The 27,437-nt window shown below is 44.5% G+C and overlaps 1 protein-coding gene across 2 annotated transcripts; it reads right to left on the bottom strand.

Annotated features, from left to right (window-relative positions):
• On the bottom strand, positions 1-27,392 carry SQLE (squalene epoxidase). Of its 2 annotated transcripts, XM_075352884.1 has the most exons (12): positions 27,305-27,392; positions 26,781-27,110; positions 22,827-23,079; positions 21,431-21,611; positions 19,105-19,201; positions 18,904-19,017; positions 16,031-16,202; positions 14,972-15,067; positions 14,550-14,692; positions 11,596-11,692; positions 2,864-2,951; positions 1-1,161 (listed from the first exon to the last, which is right to left on the bottom strand). In XM_075352884.1, exons 2-12 carry the CDS (start codon positions 27,030-27,032, stop codon positions 969-971), a joined length of 1,686 nt encoding a protein of 561 aa, XP_075208999.1. In that variant the 5' UTR covers positions 27,033-27,110; positions 27,305-27,392; the 3' UTR covers positions 1-968. The 2 variants fall into 2 exon arrangements, with proteins under 2 accessions (XP_075208999.1, XP_075208998.1); XM_075352883.1 differs by lacking the exon at positions 27,305-27,392 and having other exon boundaries at positions 26,781-27,295.
• Between the last annotated feature and the right edge of the window lie 45 nt (positions 27,393-27,437).

The following is a 27,437-nucleotide window of genomic DNA, read 5'->3' on the forward strand; positions in this document are numbered from 1 at the left end:
ACTCTTCACAAATCCATTTTAATTTGTAAAATTACCAACTCTGGTTGCCTTTTGTTGTTTTGCATAAAATTTTCCATAATATAAAATATAAAAAAAAGAAAGTCCACGAGACATTGTGTATTGTACTGTACAAAAATATTTGCCTCTAGACCACTGATATCTTCAGTGACGCGTTTTCTGCCGCTATCAGACATATAGAATATTAGGAATTTCACAGATAATGAAACGATGTGCAATGTTAAGAATGCAAAAAATCAACCATTTACATCTTAGGCCGAGACTCCACACCAGCTCAGACGAGTCCAAAGAGGCACAAGGGAACGAAACGCATCGGGGCCATTGCCCAGGAAGAATCCTCGCCGACTGAGCCAGTGATAAACATAGATGAAGTTACGCTTACAGGCAGATCGGAGATGTTAGGCCCCAGGATGTTAGTGGTTATATAAAAAAAAAGTCGGGTGCCTAAGATTCACGCCACTTTGTGTGATGCCACCTTTTCTACTGTAGTGAATCTGCTGGCACCGCTATTAGACTTCGCTCCTGCCCACAGTTTACAATTAAATAAATAATTAGGAGAATTAACATCCATGAATATTACAGGGAGGCTCCGGCATTGTCGGAGGTAATGATCGCCTATGTCAAATCATTGGTCCCTTTACGAAGTGTCACTTCTTGGCAGCAGGATCCTTATATATATATATATATATTAATGCACATGAAGGTGTTTGGGGTTCTGTAAGGATTTAGATAGTTTGCGTTACTCATCACAGATCGCAGATTTGGAGCGGATCTGATCCCCCCGCCAGAGAGTGAGCGGGAATCCATCGGGCCCAACTTAGCATTCTTCTTGTATAAATTAGGATCAATATGGAGCATTGATTACCAGATGGGACCCGAGTCTGCGGTGGCACCGGTGCCGCACCTCACTGTGCCCTCGATGGGCAAGGTTAACTGTTCTGTGTCTGGATTCAGAAGATCAGGTGTTTCATCTCTGAGTATATGAGAGGGAAGATGACGGAGCACGCTCTGTATAGGACGGCGCCGCCTCGGATTATGGCGCGGGGCTTGGTCAACCAGGACTCGGCCTTGAAGCAGAAATAGACGGCATAAAAGGCGACGGCGAAGAAATGTCCGATGAGCAGCGTCGGTCTGGGGGACACTCTGCAGGAAGAGAAATGGAGTCATTATACTCAGCTGCCTGTATATTATACAAGGAGGTAATAAATTAGGCAAATCTGTCCTGTCCCTACAACAAAATATGAAATCAATGTTCGATACAAACTGGCAAAAAAATCTATAAATAATGGCAATTTATATATCGGAATTTATAGTAAACTAGCTGTGTGTTTCTCCCTGTCTGTCTCTGTGTGTCTCCCTGTCCGTCTCTGTCTGCCTGTCTCTGTGTGTCTGTGTATGTGTGTGTGTGTCTCTCTCTGTTTCTCTCTCTCCCTGTCTGCCTGTATCTCTCTGTCTCTATCTATTTGTGTGTGTGTGTGTATCTCTTTCTCTGTCCATAATAGGAGTCTATAATAACAGCTCCGTTCCCAGCTCCATTAATTTTAATGTAAGAAGGGTTTTTTTGCGAATAACTGTAAAGCGCAGGCTTCAAATTTCCCCTTAAAACATAGTCTATGACGTTCCCTGAGTCATATGAGGTGGCTGTGAAATTTTGTGATTGTAATTGTGTCGGTGCGGATTCCTTTAGTGCAGGGTTCCCCAACTCCAGTCCTCAAGGCCCACCAACAGTGCATGTTTTCAGGATTTCCTTAGCATTGCACTGCTGTTGGAACCAGCACCTGGGCAGGTAATTACATTAACACCTGTGCAATACTAAGGAAATCCCATAAACCTGCACTGTTGGTGGGCCTTGAGGACTGGAGTTGGGGACCTCTGCTTTAGTGGACACACACACACACACACACACACACTCAGCTTTATACATTAGATTGTCCTGGACACAGTGTCATCAGCCCTCCTGCAGAGATGCAAGTGTTGTCTGCAGGAGAATGCAGTGGACAGTGCCTACAATCAAGGTTTGAAGTGCCGTGGATTTTCGCTGTGTTTTCCCGCCAAGAACAGTCACTAGAGTTGAGCGAGTACCTAACTATTCGTACTCGCTATACTCTTAACGAGTACAATCTAATATTCGCATATTCGTTCCGAATAATGTGTGCAATGCAAGTCAATGGGGAAAAACCTGTAAAGTAATGAATAACCCGAATGCCGTACTATTCGTGCGAAGAGCGAATAGGGCGGAATTCAGGTTACTTGTTACAGTGCGAGTTTTCCCCATTGACTTGCATTGCACATGCTATTTGGAACGAATACGTGAATATTAGACACTACTCGTTATGAGTATAGCGAGTACGAATGATTAGGTACTCGCTCATCTCTAACACATTTCCGCAAGCGTAAATTGACATGCTGTGACTCGGGAAACTGCGCTGCATGTCCGTTTACACTGCGGGAAAAAGAAGCACGGTGGGCAGGAGATTTCTATAAATCCATCCACTGTGCTTGTACTGCTCAACGCAGCATTTTGGATGCAGTAAAAACACTCTGCATCCAAAACACTGCGAACACTGATCGTGGACACGCAGCCTTAAAGGAATGTCACAAAATTGAAAATAGTTGAAACATTTTTCTGCTTAGGCGAAAGTTTACGACTTTCTTATTTCAGAAAACTGGTAAATTCTTAATTATATCTGGTGTCGTTACTTTTAGCTGTTGTCAAACTACAACTCTCAGTATGCCCTGACAGTGTGTGGCTCTCTAATTGTGAAGCAACTTCAACTCCTAGCATGCTGACAGTGAAGTTTACCCATAGTCGGAGTGTCCCCTTATAGTATATAGGGTCACTTACACAGATAAAAGTCCTATGGGGCCGGCCACACATTCTCCTCCAAGCTTGAAGTAGTTAAAGCAGGCTCTTCTCAGTTGGTTCACGGAGTCTGTGGGCAAGAAGTATCGTATTCAAAACTAATAAGCAACTGTAGATTAAAACAAATTAACATGTTGGGTTAATTCGGCTGCCACTAATCTCTTTATCAATCCTGAATCCTTTGATTAAGGGGCATTGTCTACCTTAGGGGACAATATTTAATTTTGTTTTTACCTAAATGCATCTATTTGTGGCTAAAAAATAATTTTTGCAATTGGGTTACATTAAAAATTTTGCATTGTTTTGCTTTTACAGGTTCTTTGCATGCAGCCGCATTCAACTTTGATGTGGTCATAAAAAGGAGATTACTTGCATTGTCACTCATTATCTATCCTCAGTCCTTTTTATTGAAGGGCGTTGTCTACCTTAGGAGACAATACGAGGGGCGATCCAAAAGTAATGATAATCGGTTATTTCTATTGCACACAGAAATTAAAATAAAATGTTTTCTTCTCTCTTAGGTACCCACTAGTGCAGTAAAAAAAAAATCACTTAAATAGGCCACGATTCCCGGGAGCTACATTAATTTGAATATGAACTGTAGAGGAGTGAACATCAAAATGGAAAAAAACGAGCTCAGAGCTGTCATCAAATACCTCTGCTTGAATAAAATGACTACCAAAGACATACACAGCGACTTGGTGGAAACATTGGGGGACTCTTCTCCTCCATATTCCACAGTTGCACGCTGGGCCAAGGAATTTAAGCTGGGAAGAACATCGACGGAAGATGAAAATCGTGAAGGACACCCATCCACGTCCCTCAATGAAGAAAACGTGAAAAAAGTTGAAGAAATTGTATCGGCAGATCTAAGAGTGACTGTCAGGCATGTAGCTGAGGTCACAGGGATCTCATATGGCAGTATTCAAAGAATCCTTGCAAGAGAATTGCATATGAGAAAGGTCTCCGCGCGTTGGGTGCCAAAAATGTTAACCGACGAGCAAAAGAAAAAACGAGTTGACATTTCAATAGCAAATCTCGAAAAGTTACAAGCAGACAAGGTGAATTTTTGGTCACGTTTTTTGACCATGGACGAGACCTGGATCCACCACTTTGACCCGAAACTAAACAAGAATCGATGACATGGAAACGAGCCGACGAACCGACGCCGAAGAAATTCAAAGTGTCAAGCTCAGCAGGGAAGGTTATGGCGTCCGTTTTTTGGGACGCTAAAGGAATTATTATGGTGGACTATTTGGAGAAGGGAGCCACTATTATGGGCTCCTACTACGCAGAACAAATAAGAAGATTGCGGGAGGCTATCAAGGAGAAAAGGCGCGGCAAACTGCGGGCTGGAGTGCTGTTTCACCAAGATAACGCGCCGGCTCACAAAGCTGCAGTTGCCATGGCAACCATTCAAGAAGCGGGCTTTAAACTGGTGGAACACTCTCCCTATTCGCCAGATCTAGCCCCCAGTGACTTCTTTCTCTTTCCTCGCCTCAAGGAACACCTCCGGGGCAAGAAATTTGACGACAATAACGACGTGATAACCGCTGTTGGGGATTTTTTTGAGGGTCAAGATCAAGAATTTTTTTCGAAGGGAATTCTAAGTTTAGAAAAGAGATGGACTAAATGTATAGACTTGTTAGGAGACTATGTAGTAAAATATATATATATATATATATGTTTTTAATATATTCATTGTGTTTATTATTGATTATCATTACTTTTGGATCGCCCCTCATATATATATATATATATATATATATATATTTATATTAAAATATATATAATATATATTTATATTAATATATAATATATATATATATTAATATATATATATATATATATATATATATATATATATATATATATATATATATATATATATATATATTTTATATATATATATATATATAATATATAAATATTTATATATATATATATATATATATTTTATATATATATATATATATATATATATATATATATATATATATATATATATATATATATATATATATATATATATATATATATATATATATATATATATATATACATACATACACACATATTCTTAAATGCATCTATTTGTGACTAAAAATAGTTTTGGCAATTGGGTTTCTTAAAGCATTTGCGTGGTTTTGCTTTTACAGGTTCTTTGCTTCCTGCCACATTCAACTTTGATGTGGTCTGTGGTCATAAATCAGCAGAGAGGAGCTCAGAAAAAAGCTCACATGACTGTATAAAAAAAAATAGTCAGTTTTATTTAGAAAATTGGTATGACTTTTTTCTCACTGTTCACAGTCTTTTTTTTTTTTTTTTTTTTTTTTTTTTACAGCAGCTACTGATCATTTACGGAACCATTTACACTTTCCCATGCCACAGAATTACAATGTATCCGTCAATATGGATGCTATACTGTGGCCCCATATGTATCCAATTTCTGTTTTGTGCACCCATAGACTTGAATGGACGAGACCCATCCGATTTATGGAAGAAACGAGTGCAGGCTTCAATTAAAAAAACAAAAACCACTTATCTGCACAGCCCCATTGAATAACATTGGTGCTAGTGCTGTTCGTGTATTTTGTGTTTTTTTCTACAGACCGCACTCAATCCAAAAAAAGAGAATTTTGTTACTTACCGTAAATTCTTTTTCTTATAGTTCCGTCATGGGAGACCCAGACCATGGGGTGTATAGCTACTGCCTCCGGAGGCCACACAAAGTTACTACACTCAAAACTTGTAGCTCCTCCCTCCTAGCATATACACCCCCTGCTAGCCAGACCTAGCCAGTTTAGTGCAAAAGCTGAAGGAGGACATCCACCCACAAGAAGAGACGGAGTAAAATCCGGCAGAACCGGAACCTCTGTCTACAACAATAACAGCCGGTGAAGACACACGGAACAAGAAACCTGCCAACAGGCAATAGGGAGGGTGCTGGGTCTCCCATGACGGAACTATAAGAAAAAGAATTTACGGTAAGTAACAAAATTCTCTTTTTCTTTATCGTTCCTATGGGAGACCCAGACCATGGGACGTCCTAAAGCAGTCCATGGGTGGGAATAAACAGACAACTGAGAAGCAGGAAAACCCAACTTCACAAATGGGCGACAGACGCCTGAAAGATGCGTCTGCCGAAGCCCGCGTCTGCCAAAGCAAGAGCATGCCTTGGATAGAGCTTCGAAAAAGTATGCAGACTAATTCGAGCTGCAGTCTGACAGACCTACTGAGCCGTAGCCTGGTGCCTGAAAGCCCAAAAGGCACCGACAGGTCTGATCAAATGTGCTCTGATCCCCGGCGGGGAAGGCACTTGAGTACACTTGTAGGCCTCGGAAATGGCCGACCTAAGCCAACGAACCAGGGTCGGCTTAGATGCCGAGAGACCGCTACGCTGACTAGCAGTCAGTACCAGAGAGAGAGAGGTGCACCGCCTAATAACGGCGGTGCGAGACACATAGATCCGGGGGGCCCGCACCAGATCCAGGATATGCAACGCTTCCTCAAAGCGATGAACAGGAGCCGGACAAAATGAAGGCAGGAAAATTGCCCCGGATAAGGTGGAAGCTATAACCACCTTAGGGAAAAAAGTCCGGAATCGGACGGAGACCACCTTGTCTTGATGCAAAAGACCAAGAAGGGGGTTACTCAGAGAGTGCAGCCAGAACTCCCTGGCGGGAAATTATAGCCACTAGAAAGACTACTTTCTGTGAGAGATGAAACAAAGAAACCTCCCTAAGAGGCGCAAAGGGGGGTTTCCGGGAACCGGGAGGACCGGATTAAGGTCCCAAGGCTCCATAGGCCGCCGGAAAGGCGGAACGATGTGAGACGCGCCCTTAAAGGGGCGCACCGGAGCCAGCCGGACAATACGCCGCTGGCAGTTACTGACAGAGCCGAGACCTGTCCGTTAATGAGGGATAGTCCTAGCTGTAGACCGGACTGTGGAAGGGACAGGAGGGTCGGCAAGGCTAAAAAGGTCCAAGGACACCTTGGAGCTCGAGTCATAGCGGAAGACAACTTCAGGAAGGATACCAGAAGTCGCCAAGATCCAGGACTCAATAGCTACGCCGTCAATCTGAGAATCCAGAATTCTGACGGAAAAACCGGACCTTTGAGAAAAAGTCTGAACGGTCCGGAAGATGCCATGGCAACCCAACGGACAAAAGGAGCAGGTCAGGATACCAAGCCTGCCTGGGTCAGTCTGGAGTAAGAGAATGACCCGACGGCCCCCTTTTTTACTGATCTTGCGCAGGACTCTGGGCAAGAGGTAGAGACGAAGCTGGGATCAAATATGAACCAGTGTGTCTACTGCAAAACCTGAGGATTGTGGACCACGGTTGGACAGCTGAAATAGTTTGCCTCGCAGTCTTGACATAGGATGTGGGCTGCGGCTACGGTGGACTAGGAGTCCCTTGTCCACTGAAGGATGTTGAGGCGCTAAGATTGCCAGGCGGCTGAGTGTCCCGCTCTGGAAGATGATGTAGGAAAACGCTGTCACGTTATCCGACTGAACTCGAATGTGCCTAGCCGCCCAAAGATGGTGAAGGCTTAGAGAGCTAGAATACAGCTCTGATTTCCAGCCAATTGATCTAGAGGGCTGATTCGGACAGAGTCCAAGCGCCCTGCGCTCCGCGGTGGGGATATACTGCTCCCAAGGCGGAAAGACCAGCACCCTGGTGAGGATCACCCGGGACGGGGGCAGGAAGGAGCGTCCCCGAGACAGAGTGGCCGAAACCACCACTGCAAACGAGCCCCCGGTCAGTGGCAAAACCACCACCCCGTGGAAGGAGGGAGTTCGCGTGTACAGCGGGAAACATCCAGTCTGAGGACGCAGGAGAAACTGGGCAAGGAATCGCTTCCATTGACGCCACCGTCTGACCAGCACCTGTATTTGGTGTCTGATAGAATGACGTCGACCGCCAGCGGAGAGACTACTGAACGACTAAGAGCGGCTTCACAAGAGCCGACAGAGTCTCGAATTGCGTCCCTGAGAACCTCTGGTTCGAATTCAGACTGGACTTGAACAGAATGACAAGCCACCCGAATAGGTTAGAGTGGCGAGAGTAAGCGAAGTACTCTGCTAAGAGTCTGCACTGGATGAAGCCCCGAAGAAGGCCGTCCAGGACAAACGATCACTGCCAATCCCTAGGGGTGCAGGACCCTAATCACAGCAGCCCCATGAGAATACTCGAGGGGCCGTGGCTAACCCTAAGGGAAGAGCCACAAATTGGACCACTCCGATGGCAAAACGTAGTCAACGCTGGTGTGAAACTGCGATTGACCCCTGCAGAAAGGCATCTCCAATGCCGATGGCTGCTAGGGAATCTCCTTGGGTTCTTGATTGATCCGGTGAAAAAACACACGGAACAAGACTGAGACTCCATGTGAAAACGCCACACCTGACCATGCTTGAAAAGCTAAGATCCAGGTCGGAAGGCACCGCCCTGTTCGGGGACTAGACATAGATTTAAACAAAAATCTCAGAACCGTTACTAGTCGGGAACCGGTACAATTACTCCATTGGCCTGCAAGAAATGCCACGGCCTGAGAAGTCTTGGAGCCGGAAGGAGGTGACAGAAAAAATCTGTTTGGCGGGTGGACAGAATTCCATCCCGTAGCCATGGGAGATATAATCCCGCCCCCACTGAACGGAGACGTGTTAGAACCATACGTCGCCAAGTGGAGAGAACCTGCCACCGACCAGGAGGAGGTTGGCGGCTAGATAGCCCGGAGGAAGCTGACTGAGTGGCAGCATCTCCTGCGGTCTTTTGAAGACGCAGCTTCAAGCCAATTGGTTCTATGAACGTAGGCCGAGCTAGGGGACGATCAGATGGAGGAACGGAACCACCGAAACCTCAACTGATTCCTGCCCTGGACAGATACCCTGTTGGTGGCAAGGAAGAACTCTCCCCTCCGAGAGTTTCCTAAATGTCATCCAGTTGGTTCCGAAGAGACTGGTCCCCCCAAAGGGGAGCCCAGGAAGGAACCTCTATAGAGGCATCTGCCTTCTATTTCCGAACAGGAGCCTGCGGATAGCGAGGAAAGTAGTCAAAACCACCGCCGTGCGGTGTCCCGCATGGCAGACTTGGCAGAGGATGAAAAGACTGAAGTCTGGAAGTTCAGGCAACCGTCTTGGGCAAAGAGTCCCTATGAGGGAATGCCTCTCCTCTGAGGAGTCATCAGCCACTGACATAACGGTCCGGGCTGAGCCACCTGAGGTGAATGAGCCCACCTCTTGACTACCATTGGACATGGGAAAAACAGTCCTCAGCATCACGCTTCATAGGAAGCGACTGTCAGAGCGGACTCTGGGCTGGTCACAGGGGCCTGAAAACTGGAGTGGTTAAGGAACACACGTTGTGTTCACCTAGATAAGGTAACTCCGGCGGATTGAGGTCCAGTACAAAATTAATGTACCGTGGGATCCTTATAGAGGTGCCGTCAGCCACTGATACAACTATCCGGGCTAAAAGTCTAGACACCGGAGTGGCCACCCTTGGCGAATGAGTACACTCCTTGATCACCTCCGATGGGAGGGAAAACAGGCAGCAGAATCCCGCTGTGGGATCTGCAGGACAGGCTGTGGGCTTGGACGCAGCGGGCTGAAAACTGGAGTGGTTAAGGAACACACTCTTCGTCTTGTTAAAGGTATACTGATGCATTTCTGCCAGCGGGGAATACTGCCCTGATACCGGCGGATGGAGGCCCAATAGAATAATGGACACAATCCAATTATCCGCATCCGCGTCACCTACGGACGGATCAAAGTACCTAAAGTAGCGTCCGAGCCCCTGGTAGAGACATCCTCCTCGTCCAGTGAGTCAGCTCGTATCAGAGCTGCGGGACGGGGAGGACAGGGGACCCTGCGTCTCCCTGTCAGGAGGACGGGGTCTGTGAGCTTTGCTGAGCAAGCAGAAAACGCCCTGAGAAGGGGGCTGCATGCTCAGCAGATGCCGGGACAGCCGACCCCTGGAAAACAGATTCCCCCAGGGGTCAGCCACCGAACGCGGAGCAGCTGGGGGGACCATGAATGAGCCCCCAAGCTGAGGGGCCACAGTGGTTAGGAGCTCGAGCCGTACGAGACTACCAGCAGTGGATAATAAAAACAGCCTGCAGCCTCGCTCTGTGAGACCTGCTGCAGAGGTGGGGGGCTCTGTCTAGAATACCCAAGACAGGGGTTCAGCCTGGGGAAGACTCCAGGCTGAGGCACCACCACATAAGAACCATTACAGTATGATCTATGCCGGTTCAGGCAATATTACAGCCTTGGAGCTTTGCTCCTAGTGAGACATGCTGCTGAGGAAGAGGTTCTGTAATAAAGAATTAACCCCTTCAGAATGCCCTGATAGTGTATAAAAAGTGCACAACCAGAGGTTGTGACTTATCAGGCCGCTATTGTGAGTGCCCCCCCGGGTTCCAAGCCTGGACCCCCAGCCAGATATCCCCCCCCTCTGCACTGCAGAGCAGCCAGCGCCGATCAGCGTACTAAGAACGCTGAGAAAATGGCGCCAGAGTGAGGGGGGGGGCGGGGGTTAACGCAGGAGCGGGAACGGAGGGCTAAGGAGATGTACAGGGGAGGGAATCATCTCCTCAACAAGGAGTGTCCCCCCCTGTGCAGGGCGGCCGACAATCAGGCATCGTCGGCGCGGTTCTCAGTAAAAACTGTGGAACCGGCCGGAAACACATTAAAAAGCAGCGTTATCAAAGAAAATCACTGTCCCACCAATAAAAGTGCCCCACATTGCAGAAGGACCCTTAAATAACGTCTCTATACTTAGCTTTGAGACGCAGGGTCCAGTCCCTGGTGGGGTGGGGGTCCAGTGCTCCGTCCAGCAGGGTCCTGCCAAAGGGCTGCGGATGGAGGCCGGTCTCCTGCAAGGCAGTGAGAACCGTGTTGGCTCTAACTTCAAGCCAGAGCCCCTAAGGGATGTTGAAGGAGCGCGGCATGAAGGGATTTCTGCCCTGAAGTCAACCTTAACAGCACCGCCCCAGGGGGGTGTGAAGGGACATGCCGGGGGTCCAGTGGACCCGCTTTTCTTCCAAATCTTTAGAAAAAATGAAAAATCAAAAAAGGATGCATGTGTGTGTGTGATCCTCCTGACACAAAGCATGAAACTGGCTAGGTCTGGCTAGCAGGGGGTGTATATGCTAGGAGGGAGGAGCTACACGTTTTGAGTGTAGTAACTTTGTGTGGCCTCCGGAGGCAGTAGCTATACACCCCATGGTCTGGGTCTCCCATAGGAACGATAAAGAAATATAGTCGTGGGTAAGAGCTCAACGATAAGAAAGAAAAGTTACAATCTCTCGCGTTGTTCAATCTGATTGAGCTGACTGACAGATTTTCAGTTAACTCATTCTGCACCAGGCAATAGACAGAGGATGCAGAAGGCAAACAGAGTAACATTTTTAATGAAACCCAATTGAAAAAAATGTGTTATCCCCCAATGCATGTGTTTAAGTTACAAAAATAAAAAAAACAGAGGATTTTTGGTACTCACTGTAAAATCCCTTTCTCAGAGCCTTCATTGGGGGACACTAATTGTCATGGAAGCTAAAACGGGACGGCACAGGATAGCTCATTGGGGGCCATATCTAATCAATACAATGTGGCTCTGGGTGAGCACTGAGGCTGGAAACCTAAATTTTTTGGGAGCCCTTACATCTGTCTCCATCCCATCACATCTTGTGTCTCTGCAGTTTCCACTCACCATCAGTAGCTGCGAAGAGCTCGTACAGGGCCTGAGCCAGAACGTTCACTACGAAAGAATGCGACTTCTTCCTCGACCAGTAAAACTGCTGTTTGGCCTGAAAAATATTAGGGCGTAAGACGTCACTGCAGGAAAATTGCTTATGTGCAAAATAAAAGCATAATACAAAAGTATGAATCCAGGTGAGATTGATATGAGGATATTTTCTCATGTAGCAAACATTCTGTGGATATTCCAGCATGAATTTGTGAGAAGTTTATCCACATCTTATCACAGTAGCAGCATTGTGGATGACGTTACCAAACCCTAAGGCCCTGTGCGTACGATGCAGTTTTGTGCCTTCAGCGGAAAACGCACTTCTGGCTGAAAAACGCATCAAAATGCATGCGTTTTTGCTGCAGTTTGGTGTGTTTTTGGAGCAGTTTGGTGTGTTTTTGCCCATGTGTTTTTTACTGATTTCAATGGCAAAACGCAGGTCAAAAAAGCCAAAGAATTGACATGCTGCTTCTTTTCTCTGCACCAAAATCTGCAAGGAAAAAAGAAGCAATGTGCACACAGCCTTTCTGATTTCTTATAGGCTTTGCTGGCATAAGGTTAGACATGCAGATTTGGGCAACAAACTGCTCCCAAAACTGCACCAAAAACGCATCAAAAATTGCACCATGCGTACAGGGCCAAAGGGTAAATTTACACTGCGGAAGGTGAAAACGATGGCCAATAAGTGGCGTTTCTGCAATGAAACCAATGTAGATTATACCGATATGGATTTTGCTGCCAATATTTTTGCTGCTGAATTGTCCCGTAGGGTAAATTTAAGGTTAGAAAGAAAAAATTCCAGCGCTGTCCAATAAAAATACTCCACTTTATTACAAAAATCTTAAAATCCAGAATAACGTACGGGGAGTGATCAGGCATGTGACTGGATACACGCAGACCCTGGGCCTGGAACTGTTCCTTCTCCAATTATCTGAGTCCTCTGTCCGTGCATATAAAGTGTCTCTGTTAAGCTTTCTGGTGATGGCCGCCAGAACGTGTATCCCTCTGGGGTGGAGATCCTCTTCCCCGCCGAAGTTATCAATGTGGGCACACAGGGTGAACGAACTGTTGTACATGGAGGACTTGACGGCGTATCTCCACGACAGATATGAGGCCTTTCACAAGACATGGTTCTCCTGGATTGAGTTTAAATACTCTAACGATTACGGCACATGGATACCTCCCGATTGAGGGGGGGGGTCTACTGATGACGTGGGACGGAAGTGATCTGAAAAGGTGGATCTCTGATTTGTGTTCGTTTGTGTCCCAGTGTCTCCTCCATCCCACCCCCTCTCCCTTTTGTGTCTTCCTCCTCTACTCGTTGCCTGTTTCATCTTTCCTGACTGACTCTTCTTTCCTCTCTTATTCTTAATTTAGTCGGGTAAATCCGTATTACAAAAATTTTTTTTGGGTAAACATGGAGGGGTCAAGATGTTGGAATTTTCATGTGTTAAAGTCAGACTGTTATAAAAATGTCATACAATGGATGTGAAATGTATTGTATTTGATTCAGTTTGGAATGATTCTATGTTTATGGTTAAATAAAGAATTAAAAAAAAATCCAGCATAACAGCTCATGATATAGATCTCAGTGAGAACTACGCGTTTCGACGCTAGGTCTTAGTCATGTTCTGCAGTACATGACTAAGACCTAGCGTCGAAACGCGTAGTTCTCACTGAGATCTATATCATGAGCTGTTATGCTGGATTTTAAGAATTTTCTAACAAAGTGAAGTATTTGTATTGGACATCACTGGAATTTTTCTTTCTAACTTTCTACCTGGTGGCCAGACCATTCCGTGCGCAGGACATTTATATCTAACAGCTATCAGCTGATCGGTGAGCTGGACTTCTTTCCTTTTTGTAAATTTAATGTGGTACAGATTTTGATCAGCTACACCCATTCATATAAATCGGATTGTTTCAGATAAACGGGACATATTGCAGTACTTTTGGCAACAAATATCCTCAGCGTGGCAATCCAAATTTAGAGCCAATGCAACAAGATTGTGCATTTCTTTTTGCTTTTATAAAAAAAAAAATCTGGTTCCACAAAAGTTTCTGTGAGTCATGTAAGGGTTAAAAGAAGCATTCATTTGCGTATTCAGATTGCACCTTTTAGCCACAGGTGACCTGGCCCCACTCCTATTATGGGAATAGTTATTGGCCCCGTGTGAAGTCAGACTGTCTCCCTGGTCTTACAAAGGATGCCCGGATTACCAACAGACAGCCCATTCTTGGTAATAGATGAATAAGACAATACCTGTCTTGTATAGAGTCTAAGGGCGGCTTTGCACGTTGCGACATCGCACGTGCGATGTCGGTGGGGTCAAATCGAAAGTGACGCACATCCGGCGTCACTTTCGACATCGTACTGTGTAAATGCTAGATGATACGATGAACAAGCGCAAAAACGTTGTTATCGTATCATCGTTGCATTCACCGACATTTCCATAATGCCGGTGCCACAACAGGTACGATGTTCCTCGTTCCTGCGGCAGCACACATCGCTGTGTGTGAAGCCGCAGGAGCGAGGAACATCTCCTTACCTGCCGCCGGCGGCTATGCGGAAGGACGGAGGTGGGCGGGATGTTTACATCCTGCTCATCTCCGCCTCTCCGCCGCTATTGGCCGCCTGCCGTGTGATGTCGCTATGACGCCGCACGACCCGTCCCCCTTAGGAAGGAGGCGGGTCGCCGGCCAGAGCGACGGTCGCAGGGCAGGTGAGTGCATGTGAAGCTGGCGTAGCGATAATTTACGCCAGCTATCACGCGATATCGTACCTGCGACGGGGGCGGGGACTATCTCGTGCGACATCGCAGCATCGGCTTGCGATGTCGCAACGGGCAAAGCCCGCCTTAAAGTTTGGAGGAAATTACAGGATAAATCAAAACAATATTGATAAGTGTGGTGCTCACCTGTAGGACTTGCGAATGTTTGTTCAGATCTGGCAGATCCTGTAGAAGATCTCTCCAAATCTTCACATCATTCAGGACAACGCTCATTCCGCCCCCGGTCAGCGGATGCCTCATGTTGTAGGCATCTCCCAAGAGCAGCACTCCTGCACCCCACAAACACAAGAGACAATGGGTTTTAGTCATCATGTCTACAGCTAGAGCTACCTAGTGACACGTGCCTGTGTGAAGTAAGAGCAGAATCGGCCACGATCAAAAAGTCTACAGAAATCCAGCCCTGCTTGTGGTGGTGGCCAAAAATTGCTGCGTAGTCCTAAATCAGCACTCACTTCATACAGTACGACATTGCAACCAACCGGTCTACTTTCTAGGAAGCCATATAAACCAGTATCACCATTAGTGGATCTATGAAAGTGAAAACTTACCCTTTTTGTTGACAGGTGTAGGTGGGAGGAAGCTGGCCGGCATTGTCCTCAGTCGGTCATTTTCAACAGCAAAATGGAAAGGATCTTGTAAATGTTCTGCAGGAAAGTAACATTGGATTATTCTACTTGTTCAGGTTCCATAATGATATTAACCTAGTAATGCACCTGGTAAATCCTATACTGGGCAATGACAGGTTAATAAAGTAAAGGATAATTAATTAGAGGAGAAACTGGCAAAGGTATTAGTGCAGACTTTGTGGTGATGCAACTATTCCCATAGTCCTCACTAGGAAGCTGCGAAATATCTGGGACTATGGTCCCCATCAGGAAGCTGTGACTTCTCTATGACCATTGTCCTCACCAGGAAGCTGTGACATATCTTTGACTATGGTGCTCACCAGGAATAAGTAACATTTCTATGATCATGGTCCTCACTAGGAATCTGTGACGTAATTATGACTATGGTCCTCACCAGGAAAAAGTGACATATCTATAACCATGGTCCTGAACAGGAAGCTATGACGTACTTATGACCATGGTCCTCACCAGGAAGCTGTGATTTATCTATGAATATGGTGCTCACCGGGAAGCTGTGACATATCTATGACATGGTTCTTGCCAGGGAGCTGTGACTTATCTATGTCCATGGTCCTCACCAGGATGTTGTGATGTACCTATGACCATGGTCCTCATCAAGGAGCTGTGACTTCTCTATGACTATGGTCCTCACCAGGAAGCTGTGACATAGGCCAATGGTCCGCACCAGGAAGCTGTGATGTATCTATGACCATGGTCCTCACCAAGAAACTGTCACATATCTATGACTATGGGCTTCACCAGGAACAAGTGACATATCTATGACCATGGTCCTCACCAGGAAGCTGTGACGCATCTATGAATATGGTCCTTGCCAGGGAGCTGTGACGTATCTATGACCATGGTCCTCGCCAGTACGCTTTGACGTAACTATGGCTATGGTCCTCACCAGGGAGCTGTGAAATATCTATGACCATGGTCCTCGCCAGGAAGCTGTGACGTATCTATGACTATGGTCCTCACCAGGGAGCTGGGGCAGGATGTTCTCCAGCATATATTCTTTGAGGTTCTTTGGCATTTCTCCTCTAATGTCGACTAGGACTCGGGTCTCGTTGGACGAAATCTGGTATATTAGGATAGGGCTGGGATTGGCAAGGACGAGCTCTGCGTGATTGGCTTTAAATTGTGGAGAATCCTGAAATTAAAAAAAAAAAAAAAAGTCAAATGTTTCAAAAGTGGAATTATTGCTTAAGTATTGCTAAGTTATCTACAAAATGGTTAAAAAAATGGAAAATCAGAGGGCAGACCCCAAAGCAAAACAGGAAAGGTGGAAAAAGTTTGAAAATGTTTCTTCTTGGCACAATTTTTTTTTACATGAAAAAAACTGCTATTTTACCAGGGGTATGTAGACTTTTAATAGCCACTATGCTTATAGACTTCTTATAGGCCTCCTTCACACATCCGTGTCTCCGGTTCGTGTGATGTCCGTTTTCACACGTAACGGAAACACGGGCACACGTAGACCCATTAACCCCTTCAGCCCCGGGGCACTTTCCGTTTTTGTTTTTTGCTCTTTCTTCCGAGAGCCGTAACTTTTTTATTTTTCCGTCAATCTTGCCATATGAGGGCTTGTTTTTTGCGGGACAAGTTGTACTTTTAAATGAAACCATAAGTTTTACCATACGGTGTACTGGAAAACAGCAACAAAATTCCAAGTGTGGAAAAACTGCAAAAAAAATGTGATGGCACAATAGTTTTTGGGATGTTTTATTCACTGTGTTCACTATATGGTAAAACTGATGTGTGGGTGTGATGCCTGAGGTCGGTGCGAGTTTGTAGACACCAAACATGTATAGGTTTACTTGTATCTAAGGGGTCAAAGAAAAATCACAAGCTTGTCCAATAAAAGTGGCGTACGTTTTGCGCCATTTTCGGAAACCCGTAGAGTTCTCATTTTTTGGGATCTATGGCTTATTTTTTGCGTATCGAGCTGAAGTTTCTGATAGTACCATTTTTGCGCAGCTGCTACGTTTTGATTGCCTGTTATTGCATTTTGCGTAAAACTTGCGGCGACCAAAAAAAAAGTAATTTTGGCGTTTGGAATTTTTTTGCCACTACGCCGTTTACCAATCAGATTAATTGATTTTATATTTTGATAGGGCATTTCTGAATGCGGCGATACCAAATATGTGTATATTTATTTAATTTTTAACCCTTTAATTTTCAAAGGGGGGTAAAGGGGGGTGATTGGAACTTTTAGGTTTTTTTTTTTTTATTTTTTAAAACTTTTTTTTACTTTTTTTTTTAATTTACTAGTCCCCCTAGGGGGCTATAGCGATCAGCAATCCGATCGCTTTATCTATCTGCTGATCACAGCTATACAGCTGTAAACAGCAGATCCAGTCACTTCCTGTTTCCCTCTGCTCCGTGCCGAGGGAAAACGAAAGTGAAACGTCATAGCTGCAGGCGTTATCACATGACCCTGTGCTACGTTGGCAACCACCGAAAGTCACGTGATCACTCACGTGACTTCCAGTGGGGGCGGCGGTAAGTGAAAATCTTCACCGCGCGTATATACATCTCCCTGCCAGACTTTGGCAGCGAGATGTAAGAGGTTTATGTTACGGGTGGAATGCGATTCCACTCGTAACATGTAGGCACACATGTCAGCTGTTGAAAACAGCTGATATGTGTGCTGATACACGCCGTCTCTGCCGCTGCTGTCACTTGCTTCCGACCCTCGCTCATTGCATATGCATGGTACAGAGGATCGGAAGCAGCAGCAATGGGGAGTCAGAGACTGTAGATCAGCATCATGGACAACAACGCCAGGGACAGGTGAGCAGAAAGTTTCTGTTCTCCGTGTGTTATCATGGATAGCACACGGAGAACACACGTGTGCCAAAATCACGGCACACGGAGGGCAATACGCACCTTTTACATGTCCGTGCAAAACGTGCATGGTTTTCGTGTGGAAGAGGCCATATACAGTACAGCCAAAATTATACCACAGATGGCATCATAATGTCAGCTCACTAACAGCTGCATGGGAGAAAGATCAGAGAAGGCTGTATCTGTCAAGATGTGACTGCAGGTGTGAGGCCAGGTACGAGAAGACTCCCCGGCGAACGGCACAACCCAGAGAGAACACCAGAGTAGCAATACAATGAAAGACTCTGGCTCTAAGGAAAGGGAAGTGGAATCACCTCTTAACACTCAACTGAGGCTGATCCCTGCATTCCCTAATGTCCCTAGACGGGTCCATTCCCTGTGTGCCGTCACATGCCTAGGGCCTTGTTGGCCCTGAACCCACCCTGACTACTGAAGGCCAGTGAGATGTTAGTCTCACCACTGCAATAAGATAAAACGAAGACGGTAAGACAAACAGGTGGGCAAGACACAACAAATAACATTCTACAGCTTCTCCAGCAGGAGCTTCTCAGCTGCAACAGACACGACACGTCAGCTTCTCCACAGACAACTCTTTCAAAGTGGACAGCATAGGTATGAGCTACAGCTGGAATAGGGAGGAGTGGATATTTATAACAGAAGGGAGTGACTGCAGCTGAGATTACAGCTACCTGTTACATCACTGCAGGATAGAAATGAACCTTAACCCCTTCATTGCCAGATGGAATACGTTCTAACTCAGGGTAAACAACGAGAGGGCATTAACGCAGATCTGCAATCAACAATATGCTGCGACCTTCCGATCCCAGATCTTCCTGAGATCACATCAGGCCGTGACACACTCATGACAGAATCGTTGGGAAAAGGACATGGAAGCCGCTTATTTGTTGCTCATTTTGCCCCCAAATGTCTAATTAAAATCATGTGTCAGTGACAAAGCCGAGGAAGTAGATTCTCCCTTGATGGCTGAATATTAAAGTATTTACCTTTAAAATGCATCCCACAAAATGGGAGGACACGGTGACCTGTCCAGTAACTAAATCTTTTCTAAATTTGGAGAAAACTCCATCAGCGACGACTGTCAGAGGCGCACGGATCTCCTGCAAAATAAACAAACATTCACCATCATTGTAGCAGGCCTAATTATCAATTCTGGTATGTTCAGCAGCCCGTCACCCGCACCCTACCTTCACATCTCCAGTTTCTTTGTCCCTGTACTGCACTCCTACAACGGTGTCATTTTCTTCCATTAATTGCATCACGGTCCCCTCGATGTACTGAGTGCTGCAAAACAAGCGAGAATTGTTCTGTCACCAAGGTAAGACACAATGTTTATAAAGGCGATATTGCCAAAAATATCATATCAATATATAACAGTTGACCTTCAGACACTCGCTCGTGATCACCCGATCGTCACTTGCTCCTGATCTCTAAAAACAACAGATTTACAGACATCTGCTGCAGTGCAAACAAATGATCTACAGACACTTATTTGTAAATACAAACAATATCTGATGTACACATACTCGCTCATGATCTTCAGATGCACAGACACTTGATCATGATTCATGATCTCCAAAAATCCTTGTTTACAATCATAAAGTCCAGAAAAGAAAATATACGCACTCTGCAGTGATCTATTAGAACAAAGTATATAAACTGTCTAACAAATTCCAAAAAAATCTGATTTACGTACACCCACTCGAAAACTGAAGAGAATCTGTCAGCAACATAAAACTCCCCAAATCGCATATATGGGCTCGCAAGTCTTCTTAGAAGATGTTGACAGATCAATACTTCAATCTGTTGCTGCATTCCCGAGTAAGGCTATGTGCGCACTAGAAAGTGCATTTTTCTTGAGAAAAAAAACGGACCCTATGAAAGAATCCCCCACTCGCGGTAAAAACCTCAGTAAAACCGCACCCGCCTTTTTGCCGCAATTTGGCGTGGATTTTCCGCAAGTTGGTCCCCGCGGTTTTTACCATTATCTATGGCAAAACCAGCAGATACCTACGGAAAAGAAGTGACATGCTCATTAATTCCGCAGCGGAAAATCCGCGGGTAAATCCAAGGGTTTATAAAAACGCAGTGTGCGCACAGCATTTTTTAAAACCCATAGGATTTGCCAGGGAATGACTGCAGCAATGTTAGACACATTTTCTGCCGCCATTCCGCGGCAAATCCGTGGCAAAAGCCGCAGTAAATCCGCAGCATGCGCACAGGGCCTAAATAGCATGTTAATTCATATAGAAATGAGGTGTTAAGTGCGCTTTCTGTGCTACAGCACTTACAGTTGTACTGCCTCCTAAGCTTGTTTCTCCACCTAGCTCCTGTCTCTTTATCTTGATTGATAGCTCACTTTCTGTTGCTGCATTCTCAAATAATTAGCATGTTAAATCATATACAAATCACCTGTTAAGTGCTCTCTCTGTGCTAAAGCACTGAAGGAGATATTGCCTCCTAAGCTTGTTTCTCCTCCCAGCTCTTGACTCTTTAGCTTGATAGCTCACTTTCTGTTGCTGCATTTCCAAGTAGTTAGCATGTTAATACATATACAAATGAGGTTTTAAGTGCTTTTTCAGTGCTATAGCACTTAAAGAGATATTGCCTCCTAAGCTTGTTTCTCCTCCCAGCTATTGACTCTTTAGCTTGATTGATAGCTCACTTTCTGTTGCTGCATTTCCAAGTAGTTAGCATGTTAATACATATACAAATGAGAAATGAGGTGTTAAGTGCTCTTTCCCTGAGTAAGCACTTAAAGATGTATTGCCTCCTGAGCTTGTTTCCCTGCCCTGCTCTGGCCTCTTTAGCTTGATTGTTAGCTCACTTTCTGATTTTCAAACTCTGGAGCTAGAGGCTTCTTAAAGGGAATCTGCTAAGTAAAAAAACGCTATTAACCTGCAGGTATGGGGTTAATCTGCAGATTAATAGCCCCCACACTTGGAGCCTGGCAGCATTTGGCCTCCAGTCATAGGGGCGGTGCCAGCAATGGATTCAGTCACCGCTCAGTGTATAGTGAGCTTTGGCTGTGAGCGCACTCCTGGCATTGACTGACAACTGTCTCTAATGCAGAGTGAACTGTCACTCAGTGCGAGGAGTGTGGTCACAGCCACCAGTCACTAGACTGAGCAATAACTGAAGCCATGTCGGTGCCGCCCCTATGACTGAAAACCAAATGCTAGCAGGGGGAATAAAGTTAATTTCCTCTGGGCAGCGAAGGCCCAGAAGATGAACCCATAAAACAAAAAATCTCTTGTAATCACCAAAAACACCATATACAAACCCACAAAAATCTACTGATCTACAAACGCTTGTGATCCACCAGCAAGCCTAAATCTGCTGATGATCACTAAAAAAACCTCTTAATCGACATGACCTCCAAAACATGAAAATCTACAGGCGCTCACTCATGATTTGAAGGCACATGTCACAAAGCGATCCTCCCGAAAACCACAAATAAGAAAATAAAGAGGGAAATATGATTTGGTAAAAAATATTGGTTTGGACACTTACTTGGGTTCTGCCATGGCCATCTTGCGGAGCCCCATGATAAAGCGACCATGATGGAAAGCCCTGCCGCACTGCAGCTGCTTCTCCTCATTCATGGGGTACGGGATCTCCACTTCTGCTTTACTTTCTATATCATGAACGATGTATCCATGAACCACATGGGCATCCACACCTTCTACTGCATCTGAAAGGAGACCATAATGTGAGTGTGTACACGAATGAGGGGTAGCAAGTAGGTGCGATGGTGCACCAAACTGTTCAGAATTATGAATAGTGCACTAAGCGGCTGTGCTTAGTTTGAACAGTCATTCTACGCTACGGCTGCTTTCACACTACGTTTTTTTAACATGCGTCATTAACGGGGTTTTTTGCTGCAAAAGCGGATCCTGTTTTTGCAAAGAAAAACGCATGCAAACGCATGTGTTATTTTGCAGGATCCTGTCACTTTAAGTTTATGGGCGAGCATTGGGGTCATGTGATCGGGAGTGAGGGGAACTGAACGTGAAAGACTGGGAGCCGACATCTAACAGCTGTGGAGGCTTGTAACCAAGGTAAACATTGGGTAACTTGCTTGGATATCCGATATTTACATTGGTTACGAGCGTCTGCAGCTGCTAGGAGCCGGCTGCCTGCTCCCTGCACACCTAACCAAGGTAAACATCAGGTAACTAAGACCGCGGATACCTGATGTTTACCTTGGTTACGAGCATCTGCAGCTGCTAGGAGCCGGGCTGCCTGCTCCCTGCACGTGTAACCAAGATAAACATCGGGTAACTAAGACCGCGGTTACCCGATGTTTACCTTGGTTACGAGTGTCCTCCGCTCTCAGGCGGGGGAGAGTGGAGGGAGAGGGGGGGAGGGAGGGAGGTGGAGAGAGGGGGAGGGAGGTGGAGAGAGGGACTGATCACCCGAGGCTGGTTTCTGTGCATGCTCAGTAGAGCAAGCAGGATCCTGTCTATCAGCATGCCAGCGTTCACATGCGTTTGCATGCTGTTTAGTCAGGATCCAGCAATTTGCAGTATTTGGACGCAGCTCAAAAACGCTACAAGTAGCGTTTTTGAAAAAAGTTAAAAAACTGCAACTCGCTGGATCCTTACTATAACGCACGCAAACGCAGGTGAACGCATGTTGACGCGAGTCCATTGCAAATGCATTGAAATAAAAACGCATTTGCACTGGATCCGTTTTTGCGTTACAAAAACGTTCATGACAGATGTTAAAAAAACGTAGTGTGAAAGCCGCCTAACCGACAACAAATCCTGCAGTGTTCTGATAAACATAGTATCTCCCTCCAATCTGCACTTACAGATCTGTCTTGCTCTGATTTCTGTATCAAATCCCTATGTATATAAAGCATTTCCGATCTTGCCAGTACCAGATTTCTAGGGTGATTACTTACCGCCAAGCCCAAGATCCTTCAGGGCTTGATACCCTCCAGGTTGCAGTAATTCGCCCACAATACGATCTGGCTCCTTCAGATCTCTCTCAATGATGGCCACCCTCCTTCCATCCCTGGATAATACTGTAGCGAGAGCTGATCCCAGGACACCGGAGCCCACAATGATGACATCGGGACCATCAGCAGCTTGCCTGGCGGAAACTGCAGTGCCATTGCTCTCAGTGGACAAGCGCAAGTGATTGTTAGTTTTTCTCTGCAAAAAAAAGGGAATAGTATTCCAATTATTAATTACACTTTTCTCTAATATGGCTTTAAAGTCCCAACCAAATCATAGATTTTCCCTACATTAAGCAAGATGGCCATGATAGCTCCCGATATTCTCGATAAATCTGTCCATATGGTTAAAGTAACTTGTCCGACCGGTATAATCAGCTGCTGTAATGTAGCGTGACACTACACACCGCTCCAACTGTGCAGCTTCTACATCACAGGGACAGCGACAGCCCTGCGTGAGCAGCAGTAGACAGAGGCTGGCCTCCTGAGAGATTGTGACTCCGTAATAAAGGAACAAATATAATAATAGTAATAATAATAAAATCTTTATTTCTATAGCGCCACCATATTAAGCAGGGCTTTACAATTCAGGAAGTTCATATATAAACAGTTATAGGAAATACTATGAGATTAGCGCAAAAAAAGACAACCCTGCTCATGAGAGCTTACAATGTACAATGAGGTGTGGGGGGGACGAGGTACAAGTGCTTATTTACAACGACAATCCAGCCATTTGAAAAAAAATAGGGCATAGATAAAGTCTGCCTGAACCAGACAGCCAAAACTTTGAGATGCTGGGGAGTTATGTTCTGAGAAGTTGTGGAAGGACTATGTGAATTTAGTTTGGCTAGGGAGTGTGATAGGCCGCCCTAAAAAGATGCGTTTTTAGGGAGCATCTGAAGCTGAGTACGTTGTGATTTGTCCTAATTTCTTGGGGTAGAGCGTTCCAGAGGATTGGTGCAGCTCGGGAGAAGTCTTGGATCCAGGAGTGGGCGGTTCGAATTAGTGTAGATGTTAGTTGGACGTTGTTTGCAGAGCGTAGAGAACGGGTTAGCGTGATATAAATATAGGGATTATAGTGGATTTATAGACCAAAAAGGAAGTCACTACAGGAAATGCAGAGAAAATAATGGGGAATCCAGGCTAAATGCATAGAAATAGGTAGGGCTACGTTGACTAAGTCGACTACGTTCGGGTGTTCGCCTGCAAAAAACAAATATGGTACAAGACAGAACACACGCTAACGGAGTCTACTCCATTATAGTCAATGGCGCTGTTGACGCATGGGTCCGAAACACGGTTTGCGGGGTGGGGGAGGGGCGGTTGGACGGATGCCCAACGGGACCATTGAACGTACGTAAAAGCGCAATGTGAAAGGGGCCTTAGAATGGAAAGAAGATAAAAAAATCAGAAAGAAGGAAGAAAAGAAAGGAAAGGAAAAAAAGATATAATGAAGCAGCATCAAAGACTATATATCACATTATATATACAAAGTTCTTTGGACACATACCATCTGGTCCAATGCAATATATGTAGAAAACTAAGTAGCACTCCAATCCAATATGAAAAATTAGGGGCTTTTTATTAGCGCAGCCACAACCTTTCTCTGTTGTGGAAGTGAAATGCCACATAGGCTAATGAAAAGCTCCTTATTTTTCATATTGGAAGAGATAGATTAAGAAAATAAAGATTAGCTAGAAATAAGATATGTAGACAGATATTTAGATAAATATTAGATAGATAGAGGGATATGGTACTAAATATGACTAATAAATACTAATGTGTTTATGGCTCTGTAAATAAGACTTATATGAAATTAATTGTCACAAGATGTATATATTTATACTCAGAAGCCTACATGGAGAGAGCTTGTGGCAGCAGCTCACAGCTTAGCACAGTAATCTCCGGAGACTCCTGATTTCTAGAATAATCTTCACCGGTGAGAACATTATCCGCTTTCCGTCTCATTAAAACTCATTGACCAGAGCTCAGAACACCGGTGATACTACAGAGTATACGGATGTACAGATATTCTGCACAACATGACGTCACACCGGGAGACGACAGCTCAGTGTTATAGTATGGAACTCGTGTCCTGTACATACTTCTTACACATAGTGCTGGACTACAGATAGATAGTAGATGGATACAACATGTTTTGATAAATAGATATATTTAGACAGATAGAGCAATAGATAATGATAGATGTAACAATGAGACAAATAGATAGATAACTAGATAAATAATAGAGGGATAAATAGATAGATAGAAGGACAGCTAGATAAATAAATAGATGATAGGATAAATAGATATATAGATAGATAGATAAGATTCCTAGATAGAGACATAAATAAATAGAGATAATAGAGGAATAGATAAGATTCCTACATAGACAGATTAATGGAGATACTAGATAGATAATAGATAGATATATAGAGATAGATTGATAAATAGATAGAGGGATAGATAAATAAATAGATTATAGCTAGAGAGGGATAGATAAATAAGATTTCTAGATAGACAGATGAATAGATAAAGATCATAGAGAGATAGATCTTTAGATAGATAGATTATAGATAGATAGAAGAATAAATAGAGGGATAGATAGAAAGAGACATAGATAGAGGAATAGAGGGATAGATAGAAAGAGACAGATAGATAGAGGGATAGATAGATGATAGATGGATAGATAGAGGGATAGATAGAGGGATAGATAGAAAGAGACATAGATAAATAGAGGGATAGATAGATAGATAGAAAGAGACATAGATAGATAGATAGAGGGATAGATAGATAGATAGATAGATAGATAGATAGAGGGATAGATAGAGGGATAGATAGAGGGATAGATAGAGGGATAGATAGATAGATAGAGGGATAGATAGGATAGATAGAGGAATAGATAGAAAGAGACATAGATAGATAGAGGAATAGATAGAAAGAGAGATAGATAGAGGGATTGATAGATAGATAGAGGGATAGATAGATAGAGGGATAGATAGATAGAGGGATAGATGGATAGATAGAGGGATAGATAGAGGGATAGATAGATAGAGGGATAGATAGATAGATAGATAGATAGATAGATAGAGGGATAGATAGATAGATAGAGGGATAGATAGAGGGATAGATAGATAGAAAGATAGAGGGATAGATAGATAGAGGGATAGATAGATAGAGGGATAGATAGATAGAGGGATAGATAGAAGGATAGATAGAGGGATAGATAGATAGATAGAGGGATGGATAGATAGATAGATAGAAAGATAGAGGGATTGATAGATAGAGGGATAGATAGATACATAAATAGAGGGATAGATAGATAGAGGGATAGATAGATAGATAGAGGGATAGATAGATAGATAGATAGATAGATAGATAGATAGATAGATAGAGGGGTGGATAGATAGAGGGATGGATAGATAGAGGGATAGATAGATAGATAGATGGATAGATAGATGGATAGATAGAGGGATGGATAGATAGAGGGATAGATAGATAGAGGGATAGATAGATAGATAGATAGATGGATAGATAGAGGGATAGATAGATAGATAGAGGGATGGATAGATAGATAGATAGATAGAGGGATAGATAGATAGATAGAGGGATAGATAGATAGATAGAGGGATAGATAGATAGATAGAGGGATAGATAGAGGGATTGATAGATAGATAGAGGGATGGATAGATAGAGGGATAGATAGATAGATAGATAGAGGGATCGATAGATAGATAGATAGATAGATAGAGGGATGGATAGATAGAGGGATAGATAGATAGATAGATAGAGGGATAGATAGATTGATAGATAGAGGGATAGATAGAGGGATAGATAGATAGATAGATAGAGGGATAGATAGATTGATAGATAGATAGAGGGATAGATTCATTTTCTTACCTGTGTCTCCCCGTTTTCCTCCACTTTCCCCATTTTCTGGGTCCCATTGAGGTTCAGTATCCTTGAGATGATCCCCGCAGCCCCTTGTTTTGGGGTCTGCCCTCTTCCCCGGTAGCGGATGGCGGAGAGCAGCAGCCCCACAGTGCAGCCCCCCAGTAGGGCCAGCAGCAGCTCCAGCCGGGGGGAGCTCAGCAGCTCGTCACACTTCTTGTACACATAGGTGAAGGTGGCCACCCCCAGGAAGGTCCACATCCTCCGCTGTATGTGACCCGGTGTCCGGAGACTTCAAATAGTGAACAAATTCAAATTAAGGAAAAAATAAAATATATCCTAAAATATAAAAAATAAATGAAAAATAAATATTTGAAATTCTTTAAAATAAAAATATATATATAAAAAAACAATGTCTGTTTATGAGGAAGCAGGAGAAGCGCTGAGCAGCAGGCAGGTGTGAACACGGCGCAGTGTGACAGCCCGCACCTGGATGCACTGGGTCTGGTTACATGCAGGGGGTGTGCGCTCACCCGGTCACACTGAATCACCAGCTCTCCTGGCCATTCCCCCCCACTCTCCTCTATAGGATGGATTCGTCTGCCAATCCCTGATACATTGTATCATAGGATGGACGAGAAGGGCGGAGCCGAACCTCAGCCTCAG

Source organism: Anomaloglossus baeobatrachus, chromosome 6 (assembly GCF_048569485.1).
Source record: "Anomaloglossus baeobatrachus isolate aAnoBae1 chromosome 6, aAnoBae1.hap1, whole genome shotgun sequence".
Taxonomy (NCBI): Eukaryota; Metazoa; Chordata; class Amphibia; order Anura; family Aromobatidae; genus Anomaloglossus; species Anomaloglossus baeobatrachus.